Source organism: Drosophila subpulchrella, chromosome 3R (genome assembly GCF_014743375.2).
Source record: "Drosophila subpulchrella strain 33 F10 #4 breed RU33 chromosome 3R, RU_Dsub_v1.1 Primary Assembly, whole genome shotgun sequence".
NCBI lineage: Eukaryota > Metazoa > Arthropoda > Insecta > Diptera > Drosophilidae > Drosophila > Drosophila subpulchrella.
In genome coordinates this window covers 1,777,639-1,792,156 of record NC_050609.1, presented here as the reverse complement: position 1 = coordinate 1,792,156, position 14,518 = coordinate 1,777,639, and the positions used below count along the sequence as shown (strand labels likewise).

At 39.7% G+C, this 14,518-nt stretch overlaps 5 protein-coding genes and 1 non-coding gene across 9 annotated transcripts; 3 read left to right on the top strand and 3 right to left on the bottom strand.

The window, feature by feature from the left end:
* Positions 1 to 557: 557 nt before the first annotated feature.
* Positions 558 to 1,971, top strand: LOC119554587 (lipase 3). The gene is made up of 3 exons (XM_037865572.1): positions 558 to 640; positions 782 to 1,501; positions 1,560 to 1,971. Exons 2-3 carry the CDS (start codon positions 812 to 814, stop codon positions 1,938 to 1,940), a joined length of 1,071 nt encoding a protein of 356 aa, XP_037721500.1. The 5' UTR covers positions 558 to 640; positions 782 to 811; the 3' UTR covers positions 1,941 to 1,971.
* LOC119554596 lies at positions 1,799 to 2,651 on the bottom strand. 2 transcript variants are annotated; one of them, XM_037865592.1, is made up of 3 exons: positions 2,421 to 2,651; positions 1,984 to 2,306; positions 1,799 to 1,930 (listed from the first exon to the last, which is right to left on the bottom strand). In XM_037865592.1, the coding sequence occupies exons 1-2, from the start codon at positions 2,649 to 2,651 to the stop codon at positions 1,992 to 1,994; spliced, it is 546 nt and encodes a 181-aa protein (XP_037721520.1). In that variant the 3' UTR covers positions 1,799 to 1,930; positions 1,984 to 1,991. The 2 variants fall into 2 exon arrangements, with proteins under 2 accessions (XP_037721520.1, XP_037721511.1); XM_037865583.1 differs by having other exon boundaries at positions 1,892 to 2,306.
* A 459-nt stretch (positions 2,652 to 3,110) lies between these two features.
* LOC119551498 lies at positions 3,111 to 4,036 on the bottom strand. Its single transcript, XM_037860867.1, has 2 exons — positions 3,704 to 4,036; positions 3,111 to 3,631 (listed from the first exon to the last, which is right to left on the bottom strand). Exons 1-2 carry the CDS (start codon positions 3,929 to 3,931, stop codon positions 3,305 to 3,307), a joined length of 555 nt encoding a protein of 184 aa, XP_037716795.1. The 5' UTR covers positions 3,932 to 4,036; the 3' UTR covers positions 3,111 to 3,304.
* A 95-nt stretch (positions 4,037 to 4,131) lies between these two features.
* Positions 4,132 to 8,999, bottom strand: LOC119551469 (mitochondrial dicarboxylate carrier). 2 transcript variants are annotated; one of them, XM_037860829.1, is made up of 3 exons: positions 8,736 to 8,999; positions 5,590 to 6,012; positions 4,132 to 5,139 (listed from the first exon to the last, which is right to left on the bottom strand). In XM_037860829.1, the coding sequence occupies exons 2-3, from the start codon at positions 5,988 to 5,990 to the stop codon at positions 4,695 to 4,697; spliced, it is 846 nt and encodes a 281-aa protein (XP_037716757.1). In that variant the 5' UTR covers positions 5,991 to 6,012; positions 8,736 to 8,999; the 3' UTR covers positions 4,132 to 4,694. The 2 variants fall into 2 exon arrangements, with proteins under 2 accessions (XP_037716757.1, XP_037716766.1); XM_037860838.1 differs by lacking the exon at positions 8,736 to 8,999 and adding an exon at positions 6,072 to 6,242.
* On the top strand, positions 6,810 to 12,250 carry LOC119551483. 2 transcript variants are annotated; one of them, XM_037860849.1, is made up of 2 exons: positions 6,810 to 6,965; positions 11,408 to 12,250. In XM_037860849.1, the coding sequence occupies exon 2, from the start codon at positions 11,430 to 11,432 to the stop codon at positions 12,183 to 12,185; it is 756 nt and encodes a 251-aa protein (XP_037716777.1). In that variant the 5' UTR covers positions 6,810 to 6,965; positions 11,408 to 11,429; the 3' UTR covers positions 12,186 to 12,250. The 2 variants fall into 2 exon arrangements, with proteins under 2 accessions (XP_037716777.1, XP_037716786.1); XM_037860858.1 differs by lacking the exon at positions 6,810 to 6,965 and adding an exon at positions 9,697 to 9,865.
* Trnai-aau lies at positions 10,693 to 10,766 on the top strand. The gene has a single exon. It is a non-coding gene; the product is annotated as a tRNA-Ile (tRNA).
* Positions 12,251 to 14,518: the final 2,268 nt, after the last annotated feature.

Sequence of the window (14,518 nt, the reverse complement as noted above, 5' to 3'; positions counted from 1 at the left end):
TTTACTTGCAATCGTACTTTCTATTTTTAACAGTTATCTTCTACAAATTACGTACCACATAATATAAGTAAGATTGATATTGCTCATTATATAGAGTGAACTGGGGGTTACCCTTATAACTTTGTTATACGTCCAACAATAACATATTGATTATTTACTAAATTTTGAATGTTTTCAAATCTTTATTTTCTTGTAGCCTTTTAAATAGGTGGACAACATAATAAATAGGCCAGGATGATTTTACTTTGTAAATATTAAAGTGCAATATGCTTTGAAACTTCATATGATTAGTGGGTACTAAATAATTGGAAAACAATAATAGAATCAGCAAATTCTTGGGGGGTTTGGGGCTTTTTAGATTGTAAATTAGGGTATCGCGATTTTAGTCAGAACAAGAAGCTGATTAGACCAGGTGTATCTATCTCTGCTATATATTTCGATTGGGGGTCTAAAAACGCGTTCTCCAATAAATCTGATTGCGAGCTATCACAAGATAGATAGTAGTCGAAAGGCTATAAAAGCTGGGATCCTAAACCACTCGGACCATAGTAGAGCTATGAAAGGAGAAACGTTAAAAGTAACCATTTTACTGGTCGGTTTGGGTCTAGTATTGGCCGGTACACGTCCGATTTCCGATTGCGTAAGTATAAATATAAGTATACCTATATACTCAATACATTTTAAATTATAATTTTAATCTTAATGAAAATCTTTTAACTATTCTGTTTGTATAAAGTGAAAATATAATAGGATAATATTATTTATATTTTCTTATTCTTAGGGAGAGCGTATAGAAGATGATGGCTATCCGATGGAGCGTCACGTGGTGACCACCAGTGACAGCTACATCCTGACCATGCACCGCATCCCGTATTCCCCCAAAACGGGAGACACTCCAGATCGTCCGGTGGCCTTTCTCATGCACGGAATGCTGAGCTCCTCCTCCGATTGGGTTCTCATGGGTCCGGAGAGATCCCTTGCCTATATGCTGGCGGATGCCGGTTACGATGTGTGGATGGGCAATGCCCGTGGCAATACCTATTCCAAGGCGCACAAATACTGGCCCACTTACTGGCAGCTCTTCTGGAATTTTAGTTGGAACGAGATTGGCATTTATGACCTGCCGGCGATGATTGACTATGTCCTGGCCAAGACTGGTCAGCAGCAGGTGCAGTATGTGGGCCACTCACAGGGCACCACTGTCTATCTGGTGATGGTGTCTGAAAGGCCCGAGTACAATGACAAGATCAAGTCCGCTCATCTTCTGGGACCCGCCGCCTATATGGGCAGCATGAAGAGCCCGATGACCCGGGCCTTTGCACCCATTCTCGGCCAGCCCAATGCCATCGTTGAGCTCTGTGGATCCATGGAGTTCATGCCCAGCAGCAAGTTCAAACAGGATATGGGCATTGAGATGTGCCAAGCTACTTCCCCCTATGCCGATATGTGCGCCAACGAGATCTTCCTGATCGGAGGCTACGATTCCGAGCAGCTGGACTATGTAAGCATCTAGAAGAAAAGTTTCAATTGATTGTTTACTATATACGCGAATTTTTTAGGCCCTTCTTGAACACATCAAGGCCACCTCTCCAGCTGGCGCTTCAGTAAACCAAAATCTGCATTTCTGTCAGGAGTACAACTCTGGAAAGTTCCGTAAATTCGACTACACTGCTCTTCGCAATCCCTATGAATATGGCAGCTACTTCCCTCCGGAATACAAACTAAAGAACGCCAAGGCCCCAGTGCTATTATATTACGGAGCCAATGACTGGATGTGTGACGTAAGCGATGTCCGCAAGTTAAGAGACGAACTACCCAACATGGCACTGGATTATTTGGTGCCCTTCGAGAAATGGGCTCATCTGGATTTCATTTGGGGTACTGAGGCCAGGAAATATGTGTACGACGAGGTCTTGAAGCAGATGCGATCCTACAAGTAGGTTTATTTTTTCTGCAATAAAGTGAGCATATACAGCACTATACCGAGTTCGCTAGTCAACTTCCACCTCGGCCATATAAGATAATATGACCGATTCGTCGTTTTTAAGTTTGTACTTTATACGATAGTGTCCAGGAGTCATTAGTTTCTTAAGCACACGAACGTCCAGCGGATAGTCCTCCAGACGGTAATGTTCCTTTGGCAAAGGACATGTGCTGGGGCGTGGGGCATTCGAGTATTCCTTGATACGTTGGTAGAAGAAATCCTTGTAGTAGGTCTTCATAAAGTCGCAAAGATGCACTTCAAACAACATAATTCTCTCATAGCCTCCATCGCCATCCTCGGATCGTGACACCTTAAACTCAACCTGTAATGGGAAATGATGATATATAAAAAGTATTGAAAGTTTTTTCGAGATTTTCGGTTCGTTGTAAAGTTTGGTTTGCTTTAAATATACCTTAAGTCACTTTTTATTCCTTACCATCCAGTCGTTGTCGAGTTTACGACGGAGATTGAGATCCCAGCTTACTTTCAGCACATTTTCCTGAAACTCGGCAATGCGCAGGCGGCTGTGCAGATAATCTTCTTCCTGGACCAATTTCTCTAGCTTGTGGATACTAAGTGTTTTCGCTTGAACCCCAAATGGATTGGTGGCCAAGAGGATGATTCCCAGCATCACCAGGTGCTGAACTGAACCAGAGGAGGAGCCCATTTCGGATGACTGATGCTTGATCACTTGCTGTCGAGGGTTTATAAGGCTGTGAATAGGGAACCACAAGTTTAACAAATTGCAGCTTGTACCGGAAACAGACGAGTTCCAAATATTACAAGATATGGTGTAATTGGAATCGAATTAAATTCCGTTTGGATATTTTTATTAAATAATTGCTTTGCCGTTCTAACACATAAAGCAGAAACAAGCAGATGCTTAGCCATTGATTACAAAATGGTTTTAATTGCTAACAGCACGACAATGGAGATGATCATATATCCATATAATTCATCTATTAAATACCCTACCTTTCTAATATCGGGTATTTGATAATTACATTACTTTAACCCCATTTAGGTATTTTAAAACAGGATATTTGTATATACTAAAAATCTGTATCTTGTTCCAAGTCCTATTGACGATTATAAATAAAATAAAGAAGTTGAAATTAGTGTCGATATATTTATTTAAAAGTAATATTACTATGTAATCAATTTAAATTTGAGTTTATAATTAATTTATAACAAGTGCAACGCTTTCACAAATCTTGATACTATTAAATACTTCCGATTAATATTTTTGATAATTTAGAAACTCAATTTAAGACCCGAAATAGATGCGCATTAAATGGAACATATCGACAACATCTGGATTCATTCGAACACCTCCAATTCTGCCTTATATATTAACGGATAAAAAAGATGATCCAACATAGCCTTAAGCTCTATACGGTAGTGCCCCGGCTTCAAAAGAGTCTTCAGCATTTCGACGTCCAACGGATAGTCGTCCAAGTGGTAGTGAGCTCCTTCTGGCAGAGGACAGGTGCTTGGATCCGGAGCATTCGAGTACTCCTTCAGACGGTCGTAGAAGAAATCCTTGTAATAGGTCTTCATAAAGTCGCAAACCCCAGTTTTGTCTACATAAAATACCGATTTATATTCCCCATCGCGTTCTTCGGATCGATTTACTTCAACATCGATCTGTGAAAGATTAATTGAAATATTAAATTTATTGTTGCTTATAAAATATTTACCAAATTTGCTATTCCTTACCTCGAAATGGTCATCCACTTGATATATAACCTTTAGCTCTCCGTTAACTTTAATCACATTTTCCTCGACCTCGACGAAGCTTATATTGGTTTCGACAAATCTAGTGTCCTCCTTGAATTTCTCCAGCTTGTGGAGCTTTAGCTTTCTTTCAGCCTGCACCCCAAATAGATGGACATTAAGGAGTATGGACAGAAGCACCACAACACTCCGAGTTGAAGAGGACCTCATTTTGATAGTTGAATGACTGATGTTCGTTCATCTGCTGACGACGGTTTATAAAGATTGGGAATCAGTGGCAGACCAAATTGCTGCTTGTACCGGATATGCCCAATAATGTTGTTAATGATATAGAAATGCAATCTATTTTCGTTTGTTTTATTTATATATTGCATGGCAGTCTTAACATGTAAAGCAAAAACAAGCAGCCATTGATAACGAGTTACATTTAATTGCTAACAGCACGGCAATGACGATGAAGTACGATCGAGCTTAACATAAACTTTCCATGCCCACATCAAAGAAAAAAATATTTAAAATATCCCAACTTCTCTATCTTTGATCTTAATTAAACATAAGGTTTGTTCAATATCCTGGAAATATATTGCTGTCCTTAGTGAAGGGATAACCATTTTAAACATATTTACTCTAATAATCTTTTATCAACACAAAAATACAGAAACATTGTAGTCATAAACATTTTCTATTTCATTTTCCAAGTCCTATAGTTTTTGTAGTATCGTAAGCTTCGATTTACTAATCTTTTACCATTTTCTGTAGACTATAAAAAATACGGGCATGAAACGCTTAATAACAACTATTTTGCTAGCATAAAAGCATCTTTGTTAACAATTGGTACTGGCTATAGCTAAATTACATATGTTCGATACTATAGTGAACGAATTGCAGCTGGAATGTTAGCATTGCTCAAGGGAATCTGCCAGCCAGCCATGGGAGAGTTATTGCCTAATTATGGATTCCATCGAGATCCCGGCTAGCTTGGTGTGGTGCCAAAGTTGAGACGCAGTTGCTCCAGGAACACGAAGGTGATGACCGTGTGGGGACCAAGACGCACAAAGGCCGGTACATAGCCCTTGAAGAAACCGAGGGGTCCCAATTTGGCCGTGTGCTTAATCACGTCCCAAAGACCGGAGTACTCTCCGGGCTTAGCGTTCATCGATCGCGTTTTCAGCACATCCAGTGGCTGGGTCAGGGTGGTGGCTATCGTTCCGGCCACCAGGGAGGCGGTGAAGTGGGTGATCAGGTTGTCGTGGAAATAAGGCGTGGCCAGCAGGTAGATCTTTGTCTGGTCGTAAAAAGCAATCTGGCCGATGGTCATCAGGATACCACGAGCAGTCGCTGTGGTGGCGCCGGAGAACAGTCGAGCGAATCCCTCTTGCCGGTACACCTTGAACAGTCCATCAAAGGCGTTTTTATAGCTAAAATTAAATAGATGAGATATTTTAGTGGTTTTTTAGAATTTTTCTAAAGCGAAATGAGACAACGATACTTCCATTTCATTATAAAAATGTATAAAAAGTATATATTTTTGTTCAAGGGGGCACACTATATGATATATAGGTTTAGATGAAAAAATTTTTGATGTTATGTTAAGAGGTAATATTCCCTGCAAGTTTATAATTGTACAAATTGCTTTTACTTGAGTTTAGATCTAACAATCGCGTTTTATTTTTAAAATACCTATAATAACTACAAAGAATCAGTATAAAAGTCTTATAAAAAGATATGTTGAATTGAATTTTAAAAAAAAATTTCTTATGGTATATATTTTAGTCTTTGTTGTCTTGGGAAGTGTAAAAAAATTAATGAAGAGTTCTGGATAGCTTTTTGCTATACCTTTTTGGGATCCGAACTGGTTTTATACTTACTTGCGTCGCTGTTCCACGGGCAGTTTTACGTCGTTCTGCATGCGAACATTGACCATGTCCGCCGGCGTTCCCACGATTCCGCCCACGAGGCCGGAAACACCGGCAAGTGCCACTTTGCCGGCGAAGGTGTCCGTCTTGACGTAATCCTTTCCGGCCTCGTAGACCCCAAAGCGGGCCGTGGAATAGGTCATTTGGCGGAGCATCGAGGCGGAGAGGCCGTTGTAGAAGACCAATATACCCTGTTCGCGGGCCAATTTCGGGATCAACTGGGTCACCGACAGGTGTCCCTGTTGCGTCTGCAGCGTGACCTTGATGAGGTCGAGTGGGTGGGTGACCACAGCGGCTCCTACGCTCGCCAATCCTCCAAAGTACCATCTTGATTTTCTCTCTTGTTTGGCCATCTTGCGACTATGAAATCCTTAACTGAAAGTTGGTAAGAATAAACAATTATTTTCGTGTTTAATTGGACACCATTCTTATACCTATAAAAAGGTGGTACGGCTACTAAATCGAATCTCTTTCGAGGGGCGGCATTTTCAGTGGGTCGGTTGTGTTATGTCATGCCGGTGGGCCTTAAAGGAACTGACGGAATTTAAGGACGCCGATCCAGGGAGAAAACAGCTGGGCGGTTGCGCGAAAGCTCAGCTTGAAAGCTTTCGGCGGTTAAATGAAGGTAGCTGTTATCGTGGGCGTAGCCAATAATTAGGATTTGGTTAAAAAAGGGTTCGAAAATTTGTACTTCGTAATCCACATCCATTTTATATTTTAGTATTCACAAAACTATTTAAAACTTTTCCATATAACACCTATAAGCTTGTCTTCAAAACAAATTTTAAAGTCTTTATGTGGAATTATAATTTTATGTTTAATACGTTTGGTGTCAATGATAAACTTACTTGTTACATTTATCAAACGTATCACAATCATTCTACTAGATTAATTTAAAATTTCAAAATTTACTCAAAATTATTAAATCATTACTTATTAAAATTTAAAAATGAAAAATAAATGCTTTTGTTTGAACAACAAAAGCATAAGTAACTTGATATTTTGATTGATTATATAGTATATATAATCTTATCCAAAGTCACTGGAATATATTAAACCCCCAAAACAACGGCCATGGCTATATTATATCCACATATCCAACATTCTGTTAAGCGCTAACAGCGTTTTGGGTCGCGCTTAACAGCACCGTTTTATGAGTTGGCAACCCTGCACAACAGCTGATCGATTTCGGAATACGGTCATACCAGCACCTACAACATGTTTTTCATGTCAAATTTGTATATTTGTTCCATAAACTAAACCGAAAAAGTGCTTGCCTTGCCGCCAGTGAAGAGTTCTCGAAATTAGCCAGCCCACCATCTCCACGGGTGAGTAATTGGCCCGATAATTGGGGCCTCACCAACTTGCGCAACAAGTCGCCATGGCCGGCCAGCGTCCCACAGTCCGCGAATTCGCCAATTTCATTTGATTTCAGGCGTCTCTAGAGCTGTTTACACTAAGTTTTGTCCATTTGGCAATAACGGCTAAAAGATCGGTCATGAATTTATATTTGGGGTGAGATAACAATCGAGGAACTCAGGCCAACAGAATGGGAACCTCTATTGGAGAGCAAGAGCTGAAAAAGTTTGGCTATCTGTTGTGTATACTCTTTCTGATGGAATGGGCATATCATAAAGTTGAAATTATTTGCCCAGATGTTTTCAAAACTTTTTAAGAATGTGCTTAAAACTTTAAATTAATAATCTTTACACATTCTTTTGTAAACAACTGCAAGCCAATGCTTATTACTACTGATGTTCTTAAAAATATATGTATAGTATGTTAATTAAGGCAGATTGATCTTACGATAAATGTATGTACATTACATAGTCCAAACATTTTGTATCATACTCCTGTTGTATACAAGAAAAACATATAGATTTATAAGCTACCTTGTTCAATGCCAAAGAACATATTCTAATATTTAAAAATATATTTATAGTATGTCTATTAAGGCAGATCAATCCTACGATAAATAATTTTGTATCAAACTCCTGTTGTATACAAGAAAAAATTGTAGGTTTATAAACAACTGTGTTCAATACCAAAAAACACATTCTAATTTTACGCGATCGTTGATGGAAACGATTTAGGATATAGTCTTCCAATCGCAATGAAATGCAAAGCAAATTATTCGGATGGTACAGGACAACATAGTTAAAGCAAATTTCTATTCTAAAAAACCTTCAAATGTGGTATAAAACAGTTTTCTCCTGAAAGTTTTTAACACTTATGAATGAGCCCCTTCAAGTAATAAAATAATAATTCGATAATTTGTATAAATTCTTGTAACACACCCATTAACTTATTTATAACATAAGTTATGGTATCTATATCGGCCAACTGCCCTTTGTGCCGTTTGTTTTGCTGCCATTTCATAAACCCAAGACCCGGGAGTAAAGTAACTATATTTATGGGCCTGTTTGGTGGCCCTGCCTTATCAACCTCCGATTGGACCCCGGTTACCGGGTTCTGTTTATAGATAGATAACATGTTTACCATCGTTCAAAATCCCGGTACACAACATTATTGCCAGCATGTGTATTCTGTTTCTTTCCCAGCTCGCCTGCTTTTATTTATTTACTCAGTTACTATTTCTGTTTGAGAACATCCACGTGCGTCAATTGCTTCATAAATTATATGTAGAAAAAAGCCACTCTCTTCATGTTTTGCCTTACTCTTGTTTTTTTGTTTTGCCAGAATTTTATCTGAATATAAAATTGAGTGGCAGTGGTCAAAGTCGAATTAATAACGAATATCACATGATCACTTGGCATACTAAAAGTTGTTTTCGCTTTTAATCGAGCCCCCAAAAAAAGTCCAGTTGATAATGGATTATACTACTCATGAACAGCTGATTTTTGGTTAGACTATTCCGATCATTCTGTAACCTTTCATGGCACCAAAGATCGCGTGATAATTTAGTAATCCGTCTGAAACACTATCTGTATGGTGTTTGCCCGCTCGAAAGCCGCATGTTTGCCTTGCAAATTGAATAATAAACTGACACTGCAATTGCAATTGCTAAAGTGCTAATGAAACAAAAAAAATAAGGCTTCTGGGTGGCGAAAAGCAGCCACAGCTGATGGGGTATTTACCTTGAACAAGAAACGCTGCCTCTGTTTTTCCTGATGTTGATGGTTGTCTGCTTTCCGCGAAGAAAACTGTTTAATAAGTTTTTATTTTTTTGGCACACCAGGCGAGCGCGATAGAGAGGGCGAACTAGAAAGAGAGAGACCTCAGCACGTCATCGCTGTCCACACAAACTGGTCTGGGTTTTTGGAAATGGGATTGGTGAGGGGTTTTTTGCTGTTGCTGGAGGCAAACGAATCGCAACGCTTGAGCACCGAAAGCGGACTGATCGCCGCCTCTAACAGCGCGCCAGATCCCACACAACAGCCGGCATTCGACCCTACACGCTAAAAAAAGATCCCCAACCCACCCCTAAAATTCAACAAAAATATTAACAATATAACAATAATATCCAATCATAAATCATGAAATTATAGGATGTACTTCCTTTTAAAAAAAAACTTCAAAATAACGTTATCCAGTTATCTGTCTGTCAAATATTAACTTATAATTAAGTACTACGTTCACGCTGTATAAAGACTATGAACACGTTTAAAAATGTTTATGATATTTTGGAACCTTTTCAGTATTTTTTAAAATGATGATTTCCAAGTTTGTAAGTTCTTGTTGAAAAATAATTTTGGAAGAGTCATTAAAAAGCCAAGTCATTTAAAAATAAACTATTTCAAAAGATGTCAAGAAATATCTTAAGACTTTCGAATTAGGTAAACATGTTCTGACCCAAATATAATAAAAATTTAAATTCTTAGTTACCCAAGATCTCTTGGTCGCCATAAGTTATGTAATTATTTGTATAAACTGAAACTTGGGACATCTTTTATAAGACATTTTTTCAAAAATATTTTTGATCTTATTTTTGTATCTTAAGAAATGACTTATGAAAATCTTTTTTCCGAGTGTCCACATGCGCTCCGGATTCGACTCAAGTCTGCTTTATCGCGCGGTCAAGGCGGCCATGTCGGAAGTGTTCTGGTACTGGGACTGTCACCGGGATCCGGGGATTCGAGTTCTATGCCGGAGCGGGATCGACTTGTGTAGTTAGTCAGTGGTTGGCGGTCAGCAGAACGACACTGCGAGAGAGTGAGAGAGCGGGAGAAAGTCGGGCCGAGAGTCGAGTCAACATCAAACAAAACTGGTGAGAGCTTTTTATTGACAACACGTTGGCTCTCCAAGATTTGTGGGAATGTGTGTGTGTGTTATGATGATGGTATCGTTCACATAAGAACTCATAATACATGGGGATCGAGGTGTAATTGCGAGCTTTTGTAATACCTGGTACACCCATTCAATGTCTCATTCTCCATTCCGTCATTATGGAACGATCATGAAAATGCCATGTGGAAATGAGTCAATTTCGTTCACCCCGCAAACATTTATGTAATTTCAAGAAAATCCGGGCGTGTGCCCGCCAAAACTCATTAATCATGGGACAGCTAATTGCCAAAACATTTTCTTTTTATGCCTAATTAAATATTTTCATTGTGCATTACAAACAAAGCTCGATTTCTTCCAAATAGCTTGCACAACGCACTTTGGAGTCAAGGTTTAATTAGAATGTTTCTGTTTGCCTGTACTACAAATATTAAACGCTTCCAAGTGGAAAATCTGTTTCCTAGCTTGTAATCTTGGACGGGGATATTACCGTGATAAGAACCCACAGCGAGAATGAATGGGCAAATATTTTCTCCAACTATTATTAACTATGTGCTTAAATCTTATTTAAATATTGTTGTGCACGTTTTTTTGCCATGTCCCGCCATTAACACTTTTAGTGTCTCCCGGCTGTTTTAGCAACCTGATCCCTAGTGTTAAATTTTGATTAAATACAATGGAAAAGAACTGCAAAGGTTTCTTTTTTCAAAAATAACCTACAAAAGCTTTGTCAGAAAGCTTTTCCCTCGGCATAGGGGAATCCCAAGCGCTTTGGGGCTTGAGTAGGCATTTGTCGTCGCCTCACACAACGGCCCATTAGCTCAGTTGGTTAGAGCGTCGTGCTAATAACGCGAAGGTCGCGGGTTCGATCCCCTCATGGGCCAAATTTACTTTTTTTTTTTAGTTTTAGTACTATGATTAATATTGAAAGTTAAGGATTCAACATAATCAAACACCTTAAATATTGGCTATTATCATTAACTTTAGTACAAATGTTGTATCCACTTCTTTAACTTATTCGTTATTTATTATGTTATATAGGGGTATAGCTAATAATGTAAATCATAAAATATGATCAGAAATATTAAAAACGCATAGAAAATATTTGTATCCTTAACATTCATGAATGTTAAGGATACTCAAAGAGAATGAACCCTAGCCAATAAATAAGCAACATAAACTCCTATTCCGTTATATTAATGCTTAATAATTTATTATATCTTGGTTTATTAACTCTCCCTGTTGTATAAAAAGTACATTTTCTTGGATCGTGGCCACGTGTGCCGCTGACAGCAATGATGAAGTGACAAGATGGAAATTCCCTTCTTATTCATTTTCCCTTACCAATTTCGGCCAATAAATTTCAAGTTGTTGGCCCCGTTCAAGTGTTTTTAACCTCATCGGATTCGTCGCCGCGTGACCCGTCCCAAAAAAAGAAGACTAAATACTGCGTACTTAATTAATTGAACTTCGCAGATGACATTTACAAATTGACTCATGGCTGTTTTCTTTTATGCTATTTCAGATCCGCACGCATAGTAGAAACAATGGCCACCTCAGTGCTGCTAGCCTGTGGACTCAATGAGCAGAAATTGCCAGGATTCGTGCACATTAGCGAGGAGTCTAATGTGGATGGCAGCTTCCTAATCAGCTGCATTTTGGGCCAGAGGTTACGCATCTCCAACGCTGGAACCCTGCTCGTTTGCCTGCAGCATCACTATCAGCATTATTTTAATGCTGGTATGAGATTGGGCTACAACACGAATATTTTCCGTGGGAAAACCCTGGGGGTCATCGATGTCCTGAGCGATATGGCCGTCGAGGGATTGGCCTCCAAATGGCTACGTAATTCCGAGGGTCAGACTTTAACCGAGCAGCTAGTAGAGGACATCCGTGCCCAGGTGGAGAGCAACTATGCCAGTCGCAATTCCTACACAGTTCTGATTGACAATCTGTCCATTTTGTTCAATTTGGGCGCGAGCAAGCTGCAGGTTCAGCAGTTCTGCCAGGACTTGGCCGCCCTCGCCAAGGAGCGCGACAATCTCACGGTGATCACTAAGCTAAGCAACAGCGACATCTACCAGCTGACGGATAACAATGTGGCCAAGCTCGGACAGGTGCGCATCCAGGTGTTGCGCTTGAAAAGCGGTGTGTTCCGGGAGGTGGACGGCAAGCTCCTAATCGAACGTGTCCTAGACGAGGGCAATTACGCCTGCGAGGAGACGCGCAAGGAGGTGCTCTACAAGGTCAACGATCGCAACGTCAAGGTCTTTACACCGGGCGAAATTGGGGTGAAGGTCTAGAGGCGGGTCACGCACAAATAATTGTATGAATTTTAATAAAGCCATTTTTTTGTATATTCCGAGAACTGCCAGTCAAAGGTTTCATTTTGCGGCGGAAATTTACTGCGTCTGTTACACTTAGAAATCATGTTCAGGCTTAAGTCACATTTTATAAAATTTTAACACAAGCAGCTATAAATGTATTAAAAAGTTTTAAAAACATACATATTAGTAAAGTGTTTTTAAATTTTATTTCACTATTGATTTGCTGTCTTGTTAATGTATGAAGTGTTTGTATCATTCCTACTATAGATTTTAAAACACAAATATCTTAAGTATTCAAATGACTGTGGCACACACTGGTCATCCTCCAGTGGTCAATGCGCCGTTCAATCTAATTGCCTTTGTCCGTCTTTTTCTAGAAGCATCTGTTGACGTCACCCTCGAGGTCGAAATATTGATGAATTTATGTCTGGTCACGATCAATAAGGAGCCAGTATAAACGACTCGAGGCGGTAACCCAAGACAGCGCCAGAAAAGTTTGGTTTCGCAGGCCTATATAAACGCCAAATGACGTCGCCGACAATAAAAGCGGGCAATTGAATTTTTCCGAGCCATACAGCACAAAAAAAAAGTTGATTAACTACGACTGAGTCGCTGTCAAAAATGTGCTTCGGTTGCAAAGACTTTTTGGGGTCCAGTCCCAGGAAGATTTATTTATATCTGTTAAGCCCTCGAAATGGATTGAGTTTTACCGCCCGGCATAATGGCTTTTCAGTTTGTTAATTACTAGAAATTTTCCTATCCCCTAAACACTTTATGTCAAACTTTGATGGAAGTGCCCTTAGGAAATTTGATATTTTATGGTATACAAGATGACGAGTTAATGTCTTGTACTTGATTAATGGGCATTCTATTTAAATGCCTGTAATTTTTTTGTGGTACACGTCTTTAAATACTTTTGGCAAGTGTTTACTGCCTGTGCTGGGGCCACAAATTTGTATTCGCTCATTTAGCATTCACATCGCAAATTGTCGACGCACCAAGCCAGGCGTAAATGGGGAATTGCATTTGGCGGTGGCGCACAATCTTCACGATATTGGCCCCTAAACAAACCCAGCAGATGACTTAATTAATTACGCAAATGCTTTTTGTGCACCAGAGCGCTAAATGTCGCTTATTGAAAGTTATCGCGACGCAGAGCGCCAGGATATCGCAGCCAATCGCAGGATGTGCTTTAAGATTCCAGAAATCCAAAATTGGAAAAAGAGGCGAACGCATGTCGATATCTACACTGGAGGACAGGTAAGGCGAAGTATTTGAGGTAACATTCCTGTAAAATAACATCGGAAATACCCTTTTATAATATAACATTTTAATTTAATAGAAAAGGTGTTATAGGACATAATAAATACTTTTTCATAATTAAATTTTCAATATTTTCATAAATATTTTTTAGAGTGCCTATGCGGGAAAGAGACCGGGAAATCCAATTGCCGGTTTGTCCTTCGGAGCAGCAAAAGCAGCCAGCGGGAAAAAGGAAGTGAAAGTAATGATGGGGTAAAGAAAGCGAATTCCCGCATCAAGTACGAAAGGATGTAACATTGCGAGTGCTTAGGACACGCCCCTTTTACGAACTTGTCTCTTTTAATGACAGTGCCATATACGATTTTTGTTGCATACTTTCGAGGAACGCCGGAAATGAGTGTTTGTCCAAAACATGCAGCAGTCTGCACATATGTACTCCCATACATACCACATATACTTCTGTGCGAACTGATGACAACAGCCAGAACGCAAAAGAACAAAAATGGTGCACAGGCCATAATTTATTCACATAGGAGCGTCGTAAACATAAATTCGGCTCGACGGGCTGTCCTTTCATCAATGATAATAACGTCGCATTTGTGCGGTCCAGGCTAAAAAACTGGGGCGGCCAGCGGTTCGAGTACAATGACCAACCAAAAGAACACAGACACCTACGTCATCCCCAATCCCAATTGCCATTAAAGCTGGAAAATATTCACCCTCCTCTGCGCCAAAAAAAAGAAGGGGGTACATTTTTTAAGGTCTGATATGATGCCATATCTTCCGATTTTCATCGCCATTGTACCGCGCGCGCTGAATTATCGGCAGCCATGCTCTCGCCATCATCTTATTTTTGCTGCTGCCACACAGGGCGTATGTGTAATATTTATTTAACAACCACACACACACACGCACACTTTTGGTTTAAACGACGAAACGTGAAGATGCTTTTAGCCGCCTTTGACAGCGAGAACTCTGTTTTCTAGAAGGATTATGGAAAGTTGTTTAAAAGAGTTGCCAGAGACAACGCGAATAAGTTGCGGGGG

Bases quoted from the DNA above. Each gene is read 5' to 3' on its own strand.
- LOC119554596 (XM_037865592.1), bottom strand. From the start codon at position 2,651: ATGGGCTCCTCCTCTGGTTCAGTTCAGCACCTGGTGATGCTGGGAATC. The intron at 2,307-2,420 runs GTAAGGAATAAA...TTCCCATTACAG, and splicing joins AACTCGACAACGACTGGATG to GTTGAGTTTAAGGTGTCACG.
- LOC119551498 (XM_037860867.1), bottom strand. From the start codon at position 3,931: ATGAGGTCCTCTTCAACTCGGAGTGTTGTGGTGCTTCTGTCCATACTC. The intron at 3,632-3,703 runs GTAAGGAATAGC...AATCTTTCACAG, and splicing joins AAGTGGATGACCATTTCGAG to ATCGATGTTGAAGTAAATCG.
- LOC119551483 (XM_037860849.1), top strand. From the start codon at position 11,430: ATGGCCACCTCAGTGCTGCTAGCCTGTGGACTCAATGAGCAGAAATTG.
- LOC119551469 (XM_037860829.1), bottom strand. From the start codon at position 5,990: ATGGCCAAACAAGAGAGAAAATCAAGATGGTACTTTGGAGGATTGGCG. The intron at 5,140-5,589 runs GTAAGTATAAAA...ATTTAATTTTAG, and splicing joins CCCGTGGAACAGCGACGCAA to CTATAAAAACGCCTTTGATG.
- LOC119554587 (XM_037865572.1), top strand. From the start codon at position 812: ATGGAGCGTCACGTGGTGACCACCAGTGACAGCTACATCCTGACCATG. The intron at 1,502-1,559 runs GTAAGCATCTAG...CGAATTTTTTAG, and splicing joins ATTCCGAGCAGCTGGACTAT to GCCCTTCTTGAACACATCAA.